Genomic DNA, 17,093 nt, shown 5'->3' on the forward strand with positions numbered 1-17,093 from the left:
AAGAGCAAAGTCCTGGCAAAGAAGTCATTCTGGGCCTCCTGGCCCTCCAGAGAAACACTAAAGGGTTGTGTAGCTCCATTTTCAATTCCCAAAAGGCACACCCTTAACAAAACAATGAGTCGTCAGGTATGTAACTCTTACACCCCACTTGAAACTGGTTTCTTTACTCTGTTTAGAAAGTCAGCTAAAAGTGAAGCAACAGAGGTTTTCACTTAAACTCAGCACACACAAAAAAAAATTAATTAATAAAGGCAGGCAAAATAATAATAGAAAGTAATCCAATATGTTGTCCTATTCTAAGCCATTAAAGAAACGTATGGTGTTTTATCATTAAAGCAGAAATTATATCAGTATATGGGTTTCTAAATAGGTAGTGGATATTTTGACCACCTAAAACAATCCACAGTTTATCTACATGTAGTGCAGGGCGGGTTATGAAAAGATGAACAAGGATGTCAAATACCCGTTTTAATTGGGAGCGTTTAGCTTGTCGAAGAGAGACCAATCAGAGAAAACCAAACACTGGGCTGTGTACATGACAACAACCACAAATGAGTATCAGCCTGGTATTCTACATTCAGCCAGACCAAGCTATTAGTCAGATATTCTCTGTCTTTTTTGTTATAAAAAGAGACCCGTTGCAATGTAAATCCCTATCGAATTACTGGTCGGAAAAATCGCAATAAAATGTTTTCAAATCGTTCTCTACCTTTTAATGAGATAAGACCCGAGGGACATTCTCACCTCAACTTGAAGCTCAAGTTATCTGGCTAACTTTTGGTTAGCTGTCTGAAGTACTCGCCTGGTTGGTGCTTAAAATTTGGCGTCCTTTTCAGCGAGCCATACATATTTTTTTTTGCCTATTTTACTTCAATCCTTTACAGACTAAACAAGCAGAAGACGTTCAAAAAACTTAAGATAGCGCTAAGAAGTTGATAAGCTATTACAGACGTACAGTTCCTACCCACTCATGGTCAGACACTGTAGTCGATATTTACCTTATATGTGTTTTCGGTGAGTTTATTCACGTCGTCTGGGTCCCGAGACATGTTGGAGGAGCAAATTCCTCAAATTCTCCCCAAAAACGAAAGGTATTTAAGTTTCCTTGGAGACACCTTAACAGACAACGTCGAGCCGTAATGCCTCCGACAGTCCAAACACGGCTGAAGAAGCGTTTAAAAGGTGCTGTGAATCATGTATGTGCGGAGCCACAGACAGTGCAGCGCACTCTAGCCGCGCGTCGTCTCAGCGATCCTCCGCTTCTGATTGGCTGCGAGCGCAAAGGTAGCGCGGCGACGACACAGCGTCTCTTGATGAATGAGTGAACGATTGTAATTCAAGCAGGTTACCCGCCAGTGACTCCTTCCCAAATATCTCCTCAGCGGATTCGCAGCGCAAAGCCCCTGCTTTGACCTTAGTGCACTACGTAGGGAGCAGGGAGGTGTTTGTGACTGAGCCTCTGCACGAGCGAAGCTGCTGTTTTTTTTCACTATATTATTTATTTATTGACAGGGAAAACTATTAGATTACTTAATTGTAAACTCCATTGTTGATGCAGAATTTCTGTATAAATTAATAAGCAAGACTTTTAGGCATTTTATTGCTTAAAAACTGTAAAGTCACTACTGTGGACTTGGCTCTGGTCCCTACATTTCATTTAATCAGACTATTGCGAGCAGCTCACATTATGCATGTTTTCCCCCTCAGTAATGAGACAGACTCTTAATATTTATATATATTTTTTTACTTTTACTTAGCTAAATGTACATTGGCTACATTGGTGTCAGAAGTAGGATATTTCTTAAGGAGAAAAAAACGCTCAGCCAACTCCTCAGAGAATCCAAAGGTGAACAGCTTAGATATTTGTGCTGGCACTTCAGCCTCACACAGTTAGTCAGCCATCAGCTTTAAGACTAACCACAGAGGCAGCATTCAAAATGGCAGCCAGGATCTCACTGTTGCTAACACGATGACAGGATTTGATGGAGAAATGCCACCGCCAGTGAAGATCTGGCTTCTCCATGACAACTATTGCTTAGGAGCTTTATCTTGCACAGCTTGGTCTGAAGAGACAAGAGCCATGGAGGTCTGTGTGGCAGTTGATTAAGAGGCACAAGTGCTTATCAGCAAGTTAACCTTGGCAAGTTAATAATAGCACTCTAGTGGCAATTTGGCAAAGCCCCAATGCCACCACTGGTGGTGAATTGACAGGTGAAGGAGCAGGAGAGTAGAAGTTTCTAGGAGTGGTAGCAGCATTCCTTGACACCCTTTTACCAGAAACACTCCAGTATTACATGCTACTTACATCACTGAGCCTGGAACAAGCAATTGCCCAGGCAGAGTGAGGGGTGGCCCATCCTAAACATGAAGCCATCTCAGTGCATGGCTCCCTGCTACATGGCTGAATAAGCACAAGAAAAGGCCACGTGTCATGCTGCTGCTAACAGTTGGTGCCTCACATCCTCTGCTGGTGTTGGCATTGCTAATACAGCAAATGAGAAATAGTGGTGCAAAGGCTGTGCTGTCAACTACAACCAGAAATGCTGCCTCTTTTGGCCTGGTACTGATGAACCTCTTCAAAGGGTTGGGCATTTCTCCCAGAGGCATTTGGAGGAGTACAGTACAATTGTTATGACCACCATCAGAGGTGAAACCATGCAGGCTTTATCACCCTGGCATACTAAGGAAGATGACAGAGAGCACCACTGGAAAGGTATGGGGTGAAGCATTGGGGTCCCAATGCATTCTGGGACATTTATGTGCCTGGACTGATGGTTCCACCAGAATGATGGGCTCTTGAGAGGGGCTGTGTAGCATATTCCTGGTCCCTATGCAACATAAGGGCGTACAGGGAGCAGGTCACATGACACATGCTTCCTGCCTGTGGCTAGGATAAAAGATAAATGTTCTAGAAAGGTCAGAATGTGGAGTTTGCACAAGGGTTTAGCTAAAAAGGCCTGTGTCAGCTTTATCTTCTTTGAAAAATTAGCTTAAATGTTATTACATAAAGGAGGCATGGTGGCATCAGATAGTGTCACAGTCACACAGCTCCAGGGACCTGGAGGTTGTGGGTTCAAGTCCCGCTCCGGGTGATTGTCTGTGAGGAGTTTGGTGTGTTCTCCCTGTGTCTGCATGGGTTTCCTCCCACTGTCCAAAAACACATGTTGGTAGGTGGACTGGCTACTCAAAAAGAGTCGGAAGGTGTGAATGTGTGTGTGTGTGTGTTGCCCTTTGAAGGGCTGGCGCCCTCTCCAGGGTATATTTCTGTCTTGTGCCCAATGATTCCAGGTAGGCTCCGGAGCCACAGCGACCCTGAACTAGATAAGCGGTTACAGATAATGAATGAATGAATGATTTATTACATACAATTTTATCCTAAAAAAAAAAAAAAAAAATATATATATATATATATATATATATATATATATATATATATATATATATATATATATATATATATATATATTTTTTTTTTTTTTTTCCTAATTCATGTCAGAGAGGTACATTCAGGATATACAAAATATTGCCCATGAAGCTTTGTTTTCTGATTTATATTTGACCATTATTAACATTACCAAACCCATGCATAGATTGCATAGACTCACTGATTGTTTAAGACAGTAAATTAATTAGCTGTAATTGTTTGTTTACATATCAAAAACCCTGATTTTTATCACCAATTTTGTAAAGAACTAATCATCAGTACGATTCTTCCAAATGCTCCCATATGTACCCAGCGTTCTACAATAGATTATGCAGACATTCATGCATTTTTATTCTCCTTAAAACGTTTTTAAAATATATATATATATTTATTGTTATATTACAACAGTATACAATACACATTGGCGTAATGTTAACATACGCGGTTGATATTACTTCTTCAGCTGTGATCTTTATTCTTTTGCAGCAGATGCCACCTTCTGGTAATTGATGAGTACTCCTTGGATTCATAGACTCAATCTCTCTCTCTCTCTCTCTCTCTCTCTCTCTCTCTCTCTCCCACACACACACACACACACACACAGGCGTTTACAGTACATGTTTTTTGCAATTAGTTCCATTTCTGCTCAAATTAAAGCTACACAATCATGTCTTCTATTCAGGCTGACACAGGCCCTGAACACGTGGGTGGGGTTTCAGACATGTGAATCTTGACCATTGGTACAATTTCATACTCTCGAATGTGAAAGCATCCTCAGAAAGGCCAACTTCATATATTCCAGATGTACTGGTAAATACAAATGACCTTACTCTCGGTTATAGATAAGAAGTGACTCTTATTTTTTTAATCATCAGTACATTGTGTTTTTTTTTCTACACAGTGTGAAGAGCATTCAAATTCATGTTATTGTCCTTCTGCTTTTCACCTTTCCAACACTCTGCATTTCTGATGATTTGGTTCAGTCATCTGGTAAGTTATCTGCCATATTCAATATTTTTGCCTTTGCTATTTTATTATTGGTAGGGAGTACAATGAAATAAGAATCATATTGAAATTAACAGTGTTTAGATGTGAAAAATATGTTAAACATTATTGATAATGTATTTATTGCTGAAGGTTTAAGCAACACTGAACTACTTTGAATTTTTTTCACAACACTGTATTTGTAATCCTACAGAAATATAATGCTAACTCAGCATTACTGGTGAAATTGTTTTTAAATAAAAAGCTCACAATTCTTTGACCCACAGTTGCCATGTTGATGCATTCCTATTATTTTTCAAATATTATTGTATCATATTTATCAGTGCGTGTTATAGGAAAGGTCACTTTCCATCAGACAGAAGGGAATTCAACTTACCTGAGAGACAGTGGGGAGTTGGCTGCTAACATCCCAACCATGATTTCCTTTGAGCTGTCTGACCGCCAGCGCAGTTTGCGTGCAGCAAAATTCATGTACACTTGGGACTTGGGCAATGGGTGAGTTTACATTTACGTGCTTGGACTTTGGAAAGTGTTCTTATCCACAGCAATGTAGCGTTTAATTATGCTACAGTAGCTGGCAGAAGTTTTTGTCTTGTTCAAAGGCTCCTATTGGTGTGGTGTGCTTTCCCATGTGAGGAATAAGACCCTGGTCTTAGGTACAAAGCAATAGAGTTGTCCATTACAAGTCACATTGAAATTGTTGTCATTTATGGGCCAAAGATCTCCTTATTTACAGTCAAATATTGCTGAGACAAATTTCCCTGCATTTAGTAAATTAACATTATCACGTTTAAACATGTGTAGAGTAGAAGCCAGTGGTTCGTTATTTTAGCATTTTACTACTGACATGTCAGAACAAAACCTTGTATCTCTGACATAGTAATTTTAAAACAGTAACAAAATATGCTCTTTAATTTCAGTGAAATTTAACATGAGGATTTTTTTCCATGAAATTTCTGCCAATTGTTCAATTGTCCATTTATCATAAAAAGATTCACAAAATGTAAAGATCAGATGGAGTTTTCAAATAAAAAAAATGGGTGAAAATGGCAATAATTAAGATAAAAAGCTTTGTTCTGACACCAGTAGGTTGTTCTTTTAAATAAAAATAATTATTGGGACTGTATTTTTTGTCAGTGGATTTAACTGTGGACATAATATGATTAAACTTTGCTTCTTCTGTCCTGCTGTTGGGCTGTTAAGGCACGTGATCAAGGGTCCAGAGCCAGTCCTGCACTGCCACTACACCTCATCAGGAAACTACACATTTCACCTGACCGTGGGAGCCAATTTAACTAGAACTGTAAGGCTTACTGGGCTTTATTCCATGAATCTGACTGTGTTAGGTGGGTACAGCATGAGTAACTTTGATTTGCCCTTTATGTGAGGCCTTTGTGGAAAGTGAATTGGGTATTACTTGCTGAATCTCCATGACCTTTATTTTCCAGATGCTATCACTAGCATTGAGCTGAGAGGGCCACTCAGTTTTAACCTGGACCAAAGAAGCAGTTTGTCTTTTCTCATTGCTGGAAGGTGAACCTTACACTGACTACTCTTAATAATTAAGGTCCTTAAAGGATTCGGCCTCAGAGAATAATTCAGTGTGTAATGTCTTGATTTTCAAACTATTTCCTTCATATATATTGAGATATACACAAAAGCAACGTATTCAAGAGAGTCTTCATAGAAATATAACAAAATTTAGCTCTGTTTGTTCAATAAAACAATACAACAGTAGCCTTATTGTTTAAGCAATTAAATATATTTTAGAAAAAATATTTACTTTCATTTTCAATAATTTGTCTAAAATTTCCTTCCTAATAACACTCTAAATTTATGTGGACATGCATTAATGTGGTATTAAGAGAGGTCAGAACTAAAACGTCTCATTCATCTCAAAAGTGGTTCTTTTATGAATTTATTTTTTGTAACTTTTCTTTTTAAAGTGAAGTAGTATTTGTTTTTTAAAGCCATCTAAGATGTGTAATCTAAAAATTATTTTAAAGTTTTGACACAAGCTTTTCTAACTGATTCTGTGTGTGTGTGTGTGTGTGTGTGTGTGTGTGTTTCATAATGACTTTAGTCTTCCAGTGTGGCTTTGTTGGAGAATTCTGCCTAAATGTCATTCACTTGGTCAAGTTTCGTGTAAATCTGAGAAACTTTATGACCGTCAGTTCAAACTGGACTACACGTTTAAGTCTGTGGGCACTCACTGCCTTGACCTTAGTGCTCAGAATGACATCAGTGAGCTCCAGACTTCCTACAGTATCCATGTGCAAAAGAACCGTAAGTACAGCAAAATATTTGTCATATTTTAAGAGGAAAAGCACCCTGTAGGACCAGTGTCTGTTTAACAAAATGCTAAAAAGCTAAATTTTTCTGTGCTTTGCATCAATGACACAGTGCCATTGCTAACAGATGATGATGTATATCTGTCTGATGGTTTGATGTTTGCCTGTAAGATTTTAGGAAAAACATTTAATTGGTAAAAGACCTTAAGATTACACATCCTTCACACTTGAAAGATAGATCTTCATACTAGCACTGATTAAAAAAAATAATCTTACTTTATATGAGAGTCCATTAGGATATTAAAATCACAATATGGAACTTTTATTTTGAAGAGGTTTTCATTTCCTACTTCTTGACCCAAGAATAACAACAAATCTCAATGCACAACGAGGTGTTTCAATTTAAACTGCTATAGAAAAAAAAGTGGCTCAATAATATTTAGATCTGGTGACTGTGCAGGCCATGGGAGATGTTCAACTTCACTTTCATGTTCATCAAACCAATCTTTCACCTGTCTTGCTGTGTGTTGATGCACTGTCATCCTAATACAAAGCACCGCCTTCAGGATACAATGTTTGAACCGTTGGATGCACAAGGTCTTACTGGTGCAATGTGCAATTAATGAATATTGGCCCCCAGGCTGGTCCAATTTAGCCAATTTACCAACACTAAAATGACAGGTGTTTCAGTTTCAATGTCTAACCCCTGTACGTTTTGTTGCACCATTATTGTAAGTCTATGGAACTAGGCTTTCTGGAGTGAGTAAGTGCTATTCAGTTACTTTGGGATGAGTTTGGGTGGCGTTATTATCCAGAACTAAATAATGCAGGTTTAGAACCTGATCTTCTGACAGTCTTGTGGCTGAATGGCATCAAAAATCACTATGCTTAGAAATCCAGTTTAAAGTTTTTCAGAAATATAAGCTGTTCCTGCAGCAAAGAATGGCCAAGATATCCATTAATACGTTTGATTTCAGGGGAAATATTGGATCAGCAGGTGTCCACAAACCTCTGACCAGGCAATGTGCTTAAAAAAGGCACTATTAATGATCTATGTGCATGCTCATGACACCTTGTTACTCCCTGGAATGTCTCCACAGAGGGACAAATGACTAGAACAGATCTCAGAGTCATAATCTCATTCAGCTTTCTCTTATTTTGTTGTCTGTAGTAATCCTTCACCTTACTGTTCTCCTCTCAGCAGTGAGTCTGCTTATCTTCATTTTGCCCTGTGCTTCTCTGATTATTGCCACCATCATCTTCATCAGCATCTCAGCATGCCGTACCCATCAGGAGTCTCTCAGGTCTAAAGCCCATGTGAGTCTCTCGCTGAGGAACTGAGATAGATATGTTAGAGAAAACTCCTGCTATATTCATTCAGTCTTCCCTGCAATGTGAAACATATATTGGAGCATCAATATCAGTATGTCACGCATTGTATGCGTTGATTAATTTCTGTGTCACTTATCTGCACATTTCCTCATCATTAGGTCATTAGCCTGTCAGTTCATCAGAACACACTGAGAGCTTTGATCAAAATGGAATCAGACAAATATCTGCCAGTTTGTCTAATTCACCACTTAACTACTGCAAAAGCAAGCAAAAGCTCACATAATTGAGGACAAAGCTATAAGTGTACTTCATTCATTGTCTAAAACCGCTTATCCAGTTCAAGGGCCCGGTGGGTCCAGAGCCTACCCAGAATCACTGAGCGCAGGGCGGGAACACAACCTGGAGGGGGCACCAATCCTTCGCAGGGTGACACACATTCACTCACACCTACGAACACTTTTGAGTCGCCAATCCACCCACCAATGTGTTTTTGGACCGTGGAATGAAACCCACGCAGACACAGGGAGAACACACCAACTCCTCACAGACAGTCACCCGGAGCGGGACTTGAACCCACAACCTCCAGGCCCCTGGAGCTGTGTAACTGCAACACTACCTGCTGCAACATGCATGAACATTATACTTTTTTGAAAATGTTCCATTAAGTGTACACTCTCAGAAACCATATGCTATATTAATTGTAGATTTTTAAGTTGTGTTGATTTCATTTGTCCCATTTCATCTCCAGGACTTTTACACTGTTTGTATTCTTTAGTAATAGTAATTTATCTTTACAGTATCTTTTTTCGGACAGTGTAGTAAAACGTATTCTCCGCTAGAGGGCGGACATACAAAATGAACAATACCTCTCTGATCTGAAGTCTTATATTAATTGTGATTGTAATATTTTGCTGGTAATTATTTTTAAAGCATTATAATGTAGTGAAAGTATTGGGCAAATTATATATTATTAACCCTTAACGCCATGACAAGTTATTTTCAATCTTTACATATTGTAGATGATTTTACACATTTTAAATATATATATATTTCTCACATTATAGGGAGGAGCCTCAACATACCTTTCTTTTGCTGTCACTGAAGTTCAAATAAAGGAAGGGGACACTAATGAAGGCCCTGAGTCTCATCATCTCTGAGAAAAAAGGAGACAAACCCCAGCATCACACCTATTAGAGATGTATGCACTTAAAAGTTCGCCTCTGGTGATTGATTTAGCCCCAAAAATCACGGTTCATCAACATGATTTATTACAAATTTATTTTGAAGGAATACATCATGAATACCTACACATAATACCTTTTAAAGTGGCTCAGATATAACTCCACACTTGCACACTGCTTTACCACTGACTCTGACTGTATAGTATCATTATTCTATATGAAAAATTAGTTTGTTTTAATTTATGGATTACTTCCTTAGGTTTATGATATAAGAAACCCTGGCAGTCCAGATTCCCTGTTTAAGACTGATTGAACACTGCAGGTTCAAACTTTTTGGACATGCACCCCGTGTTCCCCACATGCATAGTCAGTTGGTCTTTCTTATTTGTATTTAAAATTAAAATACTAGGTTTGTCAAGATAAAGAGGCTCCAGAAAAAGCACAGAGCCTCAAAATAAGTGGAGCGCAGTGGAGCGGGACGGGGTAATTTGCAGCATGCTATATTGTACTCTATGGTGTTTTGGATAAAAGACCAGGGAACTAGGCAGGTCTGTGCACATTTTAATTTTGAGATGGGAAGTAGTAGAATCAGGGTAATATTGCATCTGTATGTTTTCTGCGACTGTGTTCAGCGAGCCACAAGGAGTGTTGGGTACATTACTCCCCTGTTCACAAGCAGGGCTATATTCAGACAGGACTCAATTTTTTTTCTACCATGACTCTGTCCTAAAAGGGTAGCTGTTCATTGCTTAATTTAGCAGTTTGTACCTCTCCACACGCACAGAACGATTTAACACAACTGTAAAACTAGTGTAGTTCGGCAGCATCTTATGCTAAGCTTAAAAAAATAAACACTCTGAAAAGACTTTTAACAGACTACAGTCGAACACCCTCTCACATCTAAAAGGAGTGTCACAGAGTTTTTAGTCACAAAACTATGACTTTTGCAGGGTCATTATTTACATGAGCCAAGATTAAAACCTATGATAATTCTGAACACGGTTCATTAAAAATAGGGAGGGCTGCATCAGGAAGGTGGGAAAACTGTGCCAAATCGATAGTGTGGATCGTGGTTGATAACACTGTGGCGACCCCTGATGGGAGGGAGCAGCCGGAAGAAGAAGAATCATGGTATATATAATTGGAAAGTCAAGATGAGGAAAAAAACCTAAGTTTAGACAGTTCTCCTGATCACCTCATTTCAGCAAGACTCATTCATTCTGAAAATTGACATTTCTCTCTGACAGTGAAATGGCTTGAAAAGTCGTTTGGTTTAAGGTCAGCATTAGACAAAAAAGGAACTTTATCAACCCACTTATGTTTTTCAAGATATAACAGCTTTGATAGCAATTAAAAATAATTCTCATCTCCTGCTAACATGAGTTACATTCACCAAAAGGACTGTTACATCTAAAATCATGTTAAAGTTGACTAGTTGGCTCCTGTAAAATATGGAATGACTAACATGACCAAAATAAAATAAAAGGTCTTTTCATGGTACAAAATAATGACTGTAATTGCTTTTATGATGGAAAAACTGCTGTAAAAGGTTCTTTACAGAAACATGTAGCAGCAAAAAATGGTTCCACAGTGGATTATAAGTCAAAACCTCTTTTGATGGGTACATACATCTTTCACTGAACAGGAAAATTTGTACAAACGTTTTTGAAAATTAACACTCTAAAGATGTAGCAAAAAAAGGACAACTCTCCAGTATTAATATGTGATTTTTCAAAATACACTGAACTTTCCCTTCATGAGTGTTATATATTTATTGAGCACAGCTTCATAAATGTTCAGTCAAACTAAGGCTTAAAGATGAAAATACACAAGCCACAGATGTGTATAACATTATGAACTGTAGCAGGTGCCATTTGGACACCTGGATGACTTGGAATAATAATTCGGAGGCCAGAATAATCAGTTTTTTTTGGCTTCTAACTGAAAGCAAACTTTTATAAAGCTACCATTAGTGAAGACATATTCAAGAAAAATGAAAAATAATGTTTAACAAATGTATGTCAGTTACTTGGAAGAGTACATTGACTATGGACCAGACTCATACTTGAAGAAGCATTTAGTGCTCAGTCTCAGCGCTCCTTTAGGACGTTATCAGACATTCAACGTAGATTAAAAATGGTTCTGAGTTAATGGGAAACAGCTTTTAAACGAGCACTGAAACTTGAAGCAGGAACTCCCCAGTATTGATCCAAATAATGAAACTTCACTTGACAGGAAATTAATTTCATCCTTTGAAAAATAAATCACCCAAAAAAAATTTTCAATATGCAATTGCAGTTCTTTTGAGAAAAACGTGTGGAGAGGGTCTTCAGTGAACAACCCATGGAGTGAAAAAGCGCAAGATTTCAAAGCATATATCTGTATTTAATATTGGACTGTCATGTTTTGACTTATACAAACTTGTTTTGAAGAACAAATCACTGCTGATGGCATCAAATTCAGATAAAATGTACAGATGGAAGACACATTACTGGTGAGTCCAATGACTATAAGTGTCTGGATTTGGCTTGATGAAAAGTTGGCAACCCTGTTTTTGTTCCTGTATCTTTTAGCAAAGAGAGCTGATAGCTTTTTCATAAGAGTTGCTATTAAATGTGAAATATTTTTTATTAAAGAACATCTTACAGTTCTCTCCTTTAACGTTCACATTCAGCCTTTCAGCACCAAAACAGAACTGCAGTGATCAGATGAATCAGCTTGATACAAAAGCACATACAAGACTTCTTATCTTCTTCTTATCCATCTGCGTCACTCACTCTCCCCTGAGGAGAGCGTATGGACTCGGTGACATTTCTTTCTCTCTGATCCTATCTCTTTTGTTAAGGCCTGTGCTGTTGATTTTAACTCAGCAGGACTGAATGGCTCAAACTAAATTAAATGAAAGGACTCCCACTTCACTTTTTCTAATGTATCTATGTATTGGATATATGCTTTACCCTCTTAAAAGCATCGAATTTTAGACATTTCAGCAAAGAATTTGTTCCCAGTGCTCACAGCCTGCTGACTTGTTGTTCAGACGTGTTGTTCAGAAAATAAAGATGATCTTTCCGTGAGTCATGTACTGATATAGCTATCTACAAAAGGCTTGATCTCTGACAGGCTGCTATACCCTTGGGCTTCTATTTTGAAGGGAGTCCCTTTAAAAGTCTATAAGACAAAGAAGATTAGTGTAAAATAAATAAAAAAATAGAGAATTCCCAACTGTTTCAGACATTTATAATATTCTAGTGCCTCAGAATTCAGAGCCAATTGTCAGGACCGGGTGGACTGAGGGAGACGGACCCAAATGCTATAACAGCAGCTTTATATAGAACAAAGATAAAGAACAGAGACAGAGAGAACTGGACAGGGATACTAAGATATAGGGAGACCTAGACAGGGTTACTTACTTAGAGAGACCTAGGCTAGAGAGACAGATACAGAGAGACCTAGACTAGACAGACAGATACAGAGAGACATAGACTAGACAGACAGATACAGAGAGACATAGACTAGACAGACAGATACAGAGAGACCTAGACTAGACAGACAGATACAGAGAGACCTAGACTAGACTAGACAGACAGATACAGAGAGACCTAGACTAGACAGACAGATACAGAGAGACCTAGACTAGACAGACAGATACAGAGAGACCTAGACTAGAGAGACAGATATAGAGAGACCTAGACTAGAGAGACAGATATAGAGAGACCTAGACTAGAGAGACATATATAGAGAGACCTAGACTAGAGAGACAGATATAGAGAGACCTAGACTAGAGAGACAGATACAGAGAGACCTAGACTAGACAGACAGATACAGAGAGACCTAGACTAGACAGACAGATACAGAGAGACCTAGACTAGAGAGACAGATACAGAGAGACCTAGACTAGAGAGACAGATATAGAGAGACCTAGACTAGAGAGACAGATATAGAGAGACCTAGACTAGAGAGACAGATATAGAGAGACCTAGACTAGAGAGACAGATATAGAGAGACCTAGACTAGAGAGACAGATACAGAGAGACCTAGACTAGAGAGACAGATACAGTGAGACCTAGTACTTTTAGACAAGAAAGAGAAAAACCAAATGAAGACACAAAGCACAAGGAGTAGAATAATAAGAAGAAACTGACAAACCAAAGCACACAAAGGCAAGGAATGTGTACCAAAGAAAGTCTGACACAAAGGAACTTAAATGCACAATACTAACAAGGTATACCTGAGACAAAATGAGGGGGCCGGACCACAAAGGGGGCACAACGAGGGGGAGGAGTGAAGGCGGAAACAAGGAAGGAGACAGGAACAAAACAAAACAAAGAGCCATGTGCTTCTAAACACATGACAAACAAATGAAACTATAAGACACAGGCAGAGAAGGAACACACCGACAGGGAAATTCATGACAGAAATAGACCACTAAAGCCAGTTGTCCTGTCTTATGGCCAAACCTCTCTCACAATACTTGATACTGCCTGGTCCCTGAAGCTAAGCAGGGTCTGCCATGGTTAGTCCTTGGTTGGGAGACCACCTAGGTACCATAGGTCCTTAAGCTATTCCTTTAGGCTCCTATTTTAAGGGGAGTAAAAAAAGAAGTATAAGAATTAAAGAAGAAGAATTTTTGACCCAGGGATCCTAGGCCATGTATGCTCTTCCATTAGGCTGCAATTTCGTTAGACTTTTATTTTTATTAGACTTTTATTTTAGAATTCGTAGAAGTCTATGAATCAAAGAACAACACTTACCACCTAGGGACCCTAGGTCATGTAAGCTATTCCCTTAGGCTTCTGTTATGAAGGGCGTACCCATAGAAGTCTATGAAACAAAAAGAAGAAAATTTCTGTGTCTACTATTTTCAGTTCATGGATGGGAGCCCACCTAGGGATGCTAGGTCCTATGTTTTTTTTTTTTTTGTTCAAATATTTTCCATGTTATATCACAAAGACAAAATATTCCCCACCCCTGATCCTTGTATCACCAAACATTTTAGCCTCAAACATGCATACATATAAAGCCAGGTTTCCATAAAAAGATAATAAAGTAATAACAATAATAAGCAAGTAATTAAATTAAATATAATGCAAACAATACACATGAGACACAACAATGTTAATAAATAAATAAATAATAAAAAAGCAAGGTAAAATTACATTTTCCTACTGTCTATTTCCATATCTTCAACACAAGTAAAAAGGGGTTTCCAAATATTGTAAAACTTTCCAGTGGTCCCCCTCAAAGTATATTTAATCTTTTCCAATTTTAACTAATATAAGGCTTTTCTAATCCAGCATCGGTATGTTGATGGATTAGCGTCTTTCAATTTAAACAAAATGAATCTCCTAGCAAGGATAGAACAGAGAGCAAACATACTTATTTCAGGTCTACCAAGAGGGGTATTCATCCGGGCCATACCACATAGTGCTATGAATGAAGATGGTTTCACAGTTCTCCCGGAGATCACTGAGAAAGTCTCAAGAACACGACCAGAGCATATGTAAAAGTGAAGCTGGGGCCAGCGCACACCGATCACATGTGGGGCCCAGATCAGCTTTGATATTAGAATGTCTGCCTTTGGACCAATTTAAGTGAAAGTAGAATAACTGTACATGACTGCTGCAGCAATGCCACCAATCAAAATGGCTTCAGAAAGCTCCATGATCTGCACATCTGGCTCCATGTGTGTTGTGCTGCCATTTGATGTCATGTTGGATGCAGTTTGAAAAGAAGCAGTGGCTGGCTTCAAATATCTCAGAGGAAATATGGGCTCGTAGTCCTTGCTAACAACAAGTGATTAGGAGGCAACTACTAAGTGGGTGAGATTGACAATGACTAGATAAAAACTTACATTCCTCTGTCACATACAGTTGTTAGGAACACTTACAGAGGGGTGACATGTTAAAGAAAGAATTGTGAATAAATTAGCAGACTTACAAAAGAAAAAATGATGATTTTGGGACAGAGATCACTTTTAATTGGGAAGAACTTCTTTTTTGGCTTCTACATTCAACAGCAAACACTCAATCAAAATATTTATTTAGAATACTAAGTGTAGCTGCTAGAAAAGCAATCACAAGAAAATGGCTCAAGCCAAACATTCCATCTATTGAGAACTGGTATGATATCTTTTATGACTTTTTTTTTAATGGAAAGAATAGCCTTCTCCTTTAGGCTTCAAGGTAACAAATTTGAGGATATTTGGGAGAAACGGAAACAGTATATTTCTCTGAAATGGCCTTGCTTTATTTGAAGTGATTTTAAAAAAATCTTTTAGTACTTTACAACACCCTTTTTTGGGGCTGTATTTGAGTTTTCTAGAAATAAGAAAGATTAATCACATTGTAAAGGAATCTAAATTACTATCACATGTATAAATTGGTGTCATGTTTTGGTGAGGTGATTCCTAAAAAAGAAAAAATCTCCCCAAAAAAGGGCGATTAATGACCATAGGGTACTAAGTGTAATGTGCTTAGTTTTGTGTCATGTGTCTTAATTAGTACCCAGGTGTTTCTTATTGGTCTTTATATAGTCCTTGTCAGTGTTTCCTGTTGGTGGGTCATTGTATGTATGTTTGCTTTATGACAATGGTCCTTAGTTTTGTTCTGTGTTTAGCCTTGCTCTATGTTTAACCTTGCTGTGTGTTTCACCCCTTTTTTCTGTATAGTCCTTGTCTATTGCTTAGCTGTGTTTGATGTTTAGAAGCTTTGTTTAGTGTTTAGCTGTGTTTAGCATTTAGCTTTGTTTAATATTTAGTGTTTAGCCTTGTTTAGTGTTAGCTTACTTCTGTCTAGTTACCTTTTTGTTTATTGTTAATAAATCTATCCTGCATAAACCTCCTTCCCTTACTCCTTGACCCTGCTACACACGCCAGCATGACAATAACATCTTTCCATGCTCTATGCCATGTTTAGAAATGCTAAACAAGTCAAGTTTGTCTCAGATTTGGATAAAGATGGATTAAGTTTTGGAAATAGGGAGAATATTTATGTGACTTTGAAAGAAAGAGCTAAAGCATCAGATGAGTTTTTCTTCAACGTATTCTTCATAAAAAGGTGAATGCATGGCTTTTGCACATGCAAAGTCCATTAATGCTGTTGGATGTCAGGCTATTTCTAAACCTGGCTTTACTGAGCAACATAGCACGCCATTTGTAATGAATGGAAAATAACAAATAAATACTACTACTACTACTAATGGTAAAAAATAAAATCTGCTCAGATGGAAGATTGACCTACAACCCTCAAAATATAGGCCAATATGTCGACCTAGTATTGGAAGAAGCTAGTATTGGTAGACCTGGTTTTTAAGATATTGTACAGGGAAATATTAGGCTTATATTTTGAATGATACTGGATAATATGTGTGTAAGAGGAACATGGCTGTTTAAAAGGAAACCTACCTAGCCCTATTTCATTTGATTACCCAAAATATTTTCTTATAGCACCAGAAAAATAATGTTAAAAACAAAAGATACACTGAAAACAATTAGCCCCAGTACATACCACAAATAGCCCAGAATGTACAAAATAGTTTTCCTTAGACTTTTCTCTAGTATCAAAAGTGAATATAGTCACAAAACATCTAAACACTTACTTGTTAGTCTTAGCGCCAAAACCTTAAATTTCTCAACCAAATTATGTGGGGGGGGAATCAACCAATCATTAGATTTTGTACATTTTTATTTATTTATTTGGTGGCTAGTTATTCATATATTCATTCATTCATTATCTGTAACTGCTTATCCAGTTCAGGGTCGTGGTGGGTAGCTAGTTATCAATTTAAAATTAGTTAGACACTAGTTATCCAATATTATTCAAACTAAGAGACTTCATCTAGTTCTCCATTAATTATCATTTT

General features: G+C 37.9%; 2 protein-coding genes across 7 annotated transcripts in view; one reads left to right on the forward strand and one right to left on the reverse strand.

The window, feature by feature from the left end:
- baiap2l1a (BAR/IMD domain containing adaptor protein 2 like 1a) overlaps window positions 1-1,336 on the reverse strand; it is a 28,288-nt gene extending 26,952 nt beyond the window's left edge. The window contains exon 1 of the mRNA XM_066664258.1: window positions 999-1,336. Coding sequence (XP_066520355.1) covers window positions 999-1,049 — 51 coding nt within the window. The 5' untranslated portion in view covers window positions 1,050-1,336. The remainder of the gene's footprint in view (window positions 1-998) is intronic.
- The window catches only part of tmem130 (transmembrane protein 130), a 22,564-nt gene continuing 5,471 nt past the window's right edge, over window positions 1-17,093 (forward strand). Inside the window, exons 1-8 of one of the 6 annotated variants that reach the window (XM_066664265.1) lie at window positions 1-126; window positions 4,326-4,414; window positions 4,753-4,924; window positions 5,633-5,775; window positions 5,878-5,962; window positions 6,513-6,715; window positions 7,922-8,037; window positions 9,117-9,503. In XM_066664265.1, coding sequence (XP_066520362.1) covers window positions 4,845-4,924; window positions 5,633-5,775; window positions 5,878-5,962; window positions 6,513-6,715; window positions 7,922-8,037; window positions 9,117-9,209 — 720 coding nt within the window. In that variant the 5' untranslated portion in view covers window positions 1-126; window positions 4,326-4,414; window positions 4,753-4,844 and the 3' untranslated portion in view covers window positions 9,210-9,503. Of the gene's footprint in view, window positions 127-4,104; window positions 4,235-4,325; window positions 4,415-4,752; window positions 4,925-5,632; window positions 5,776-5,877; window positions 5,963-6,512; window positions 6,716-7,921; window positions 8,038-9,116; window positions 9,504-11,531; window positions 11,593-17,093 lie in introns of those variants that run through there. The other 5 variants (XM_066664261.1, XM_066664262.1, XM_066664263.1 and 2 more) reach the window with 5 other exon arrangements.

The sequence above is a fragment of the Hoplias malabaricus genome, chromosome 3 (genome assembly GCF_029633855.1).
Source record: "Hoplias malabaricus isolate fHopMal1 chromosome 3, fHopMal1.hap1, whole genome shotgun sequence".
Classification (NCBI taxonomy): Eukaryota; Metazoa; Chordata; class Actinopteri; order Characiformes; family Erythrinidae; genus Hoplias; species Hoplias malabaricus.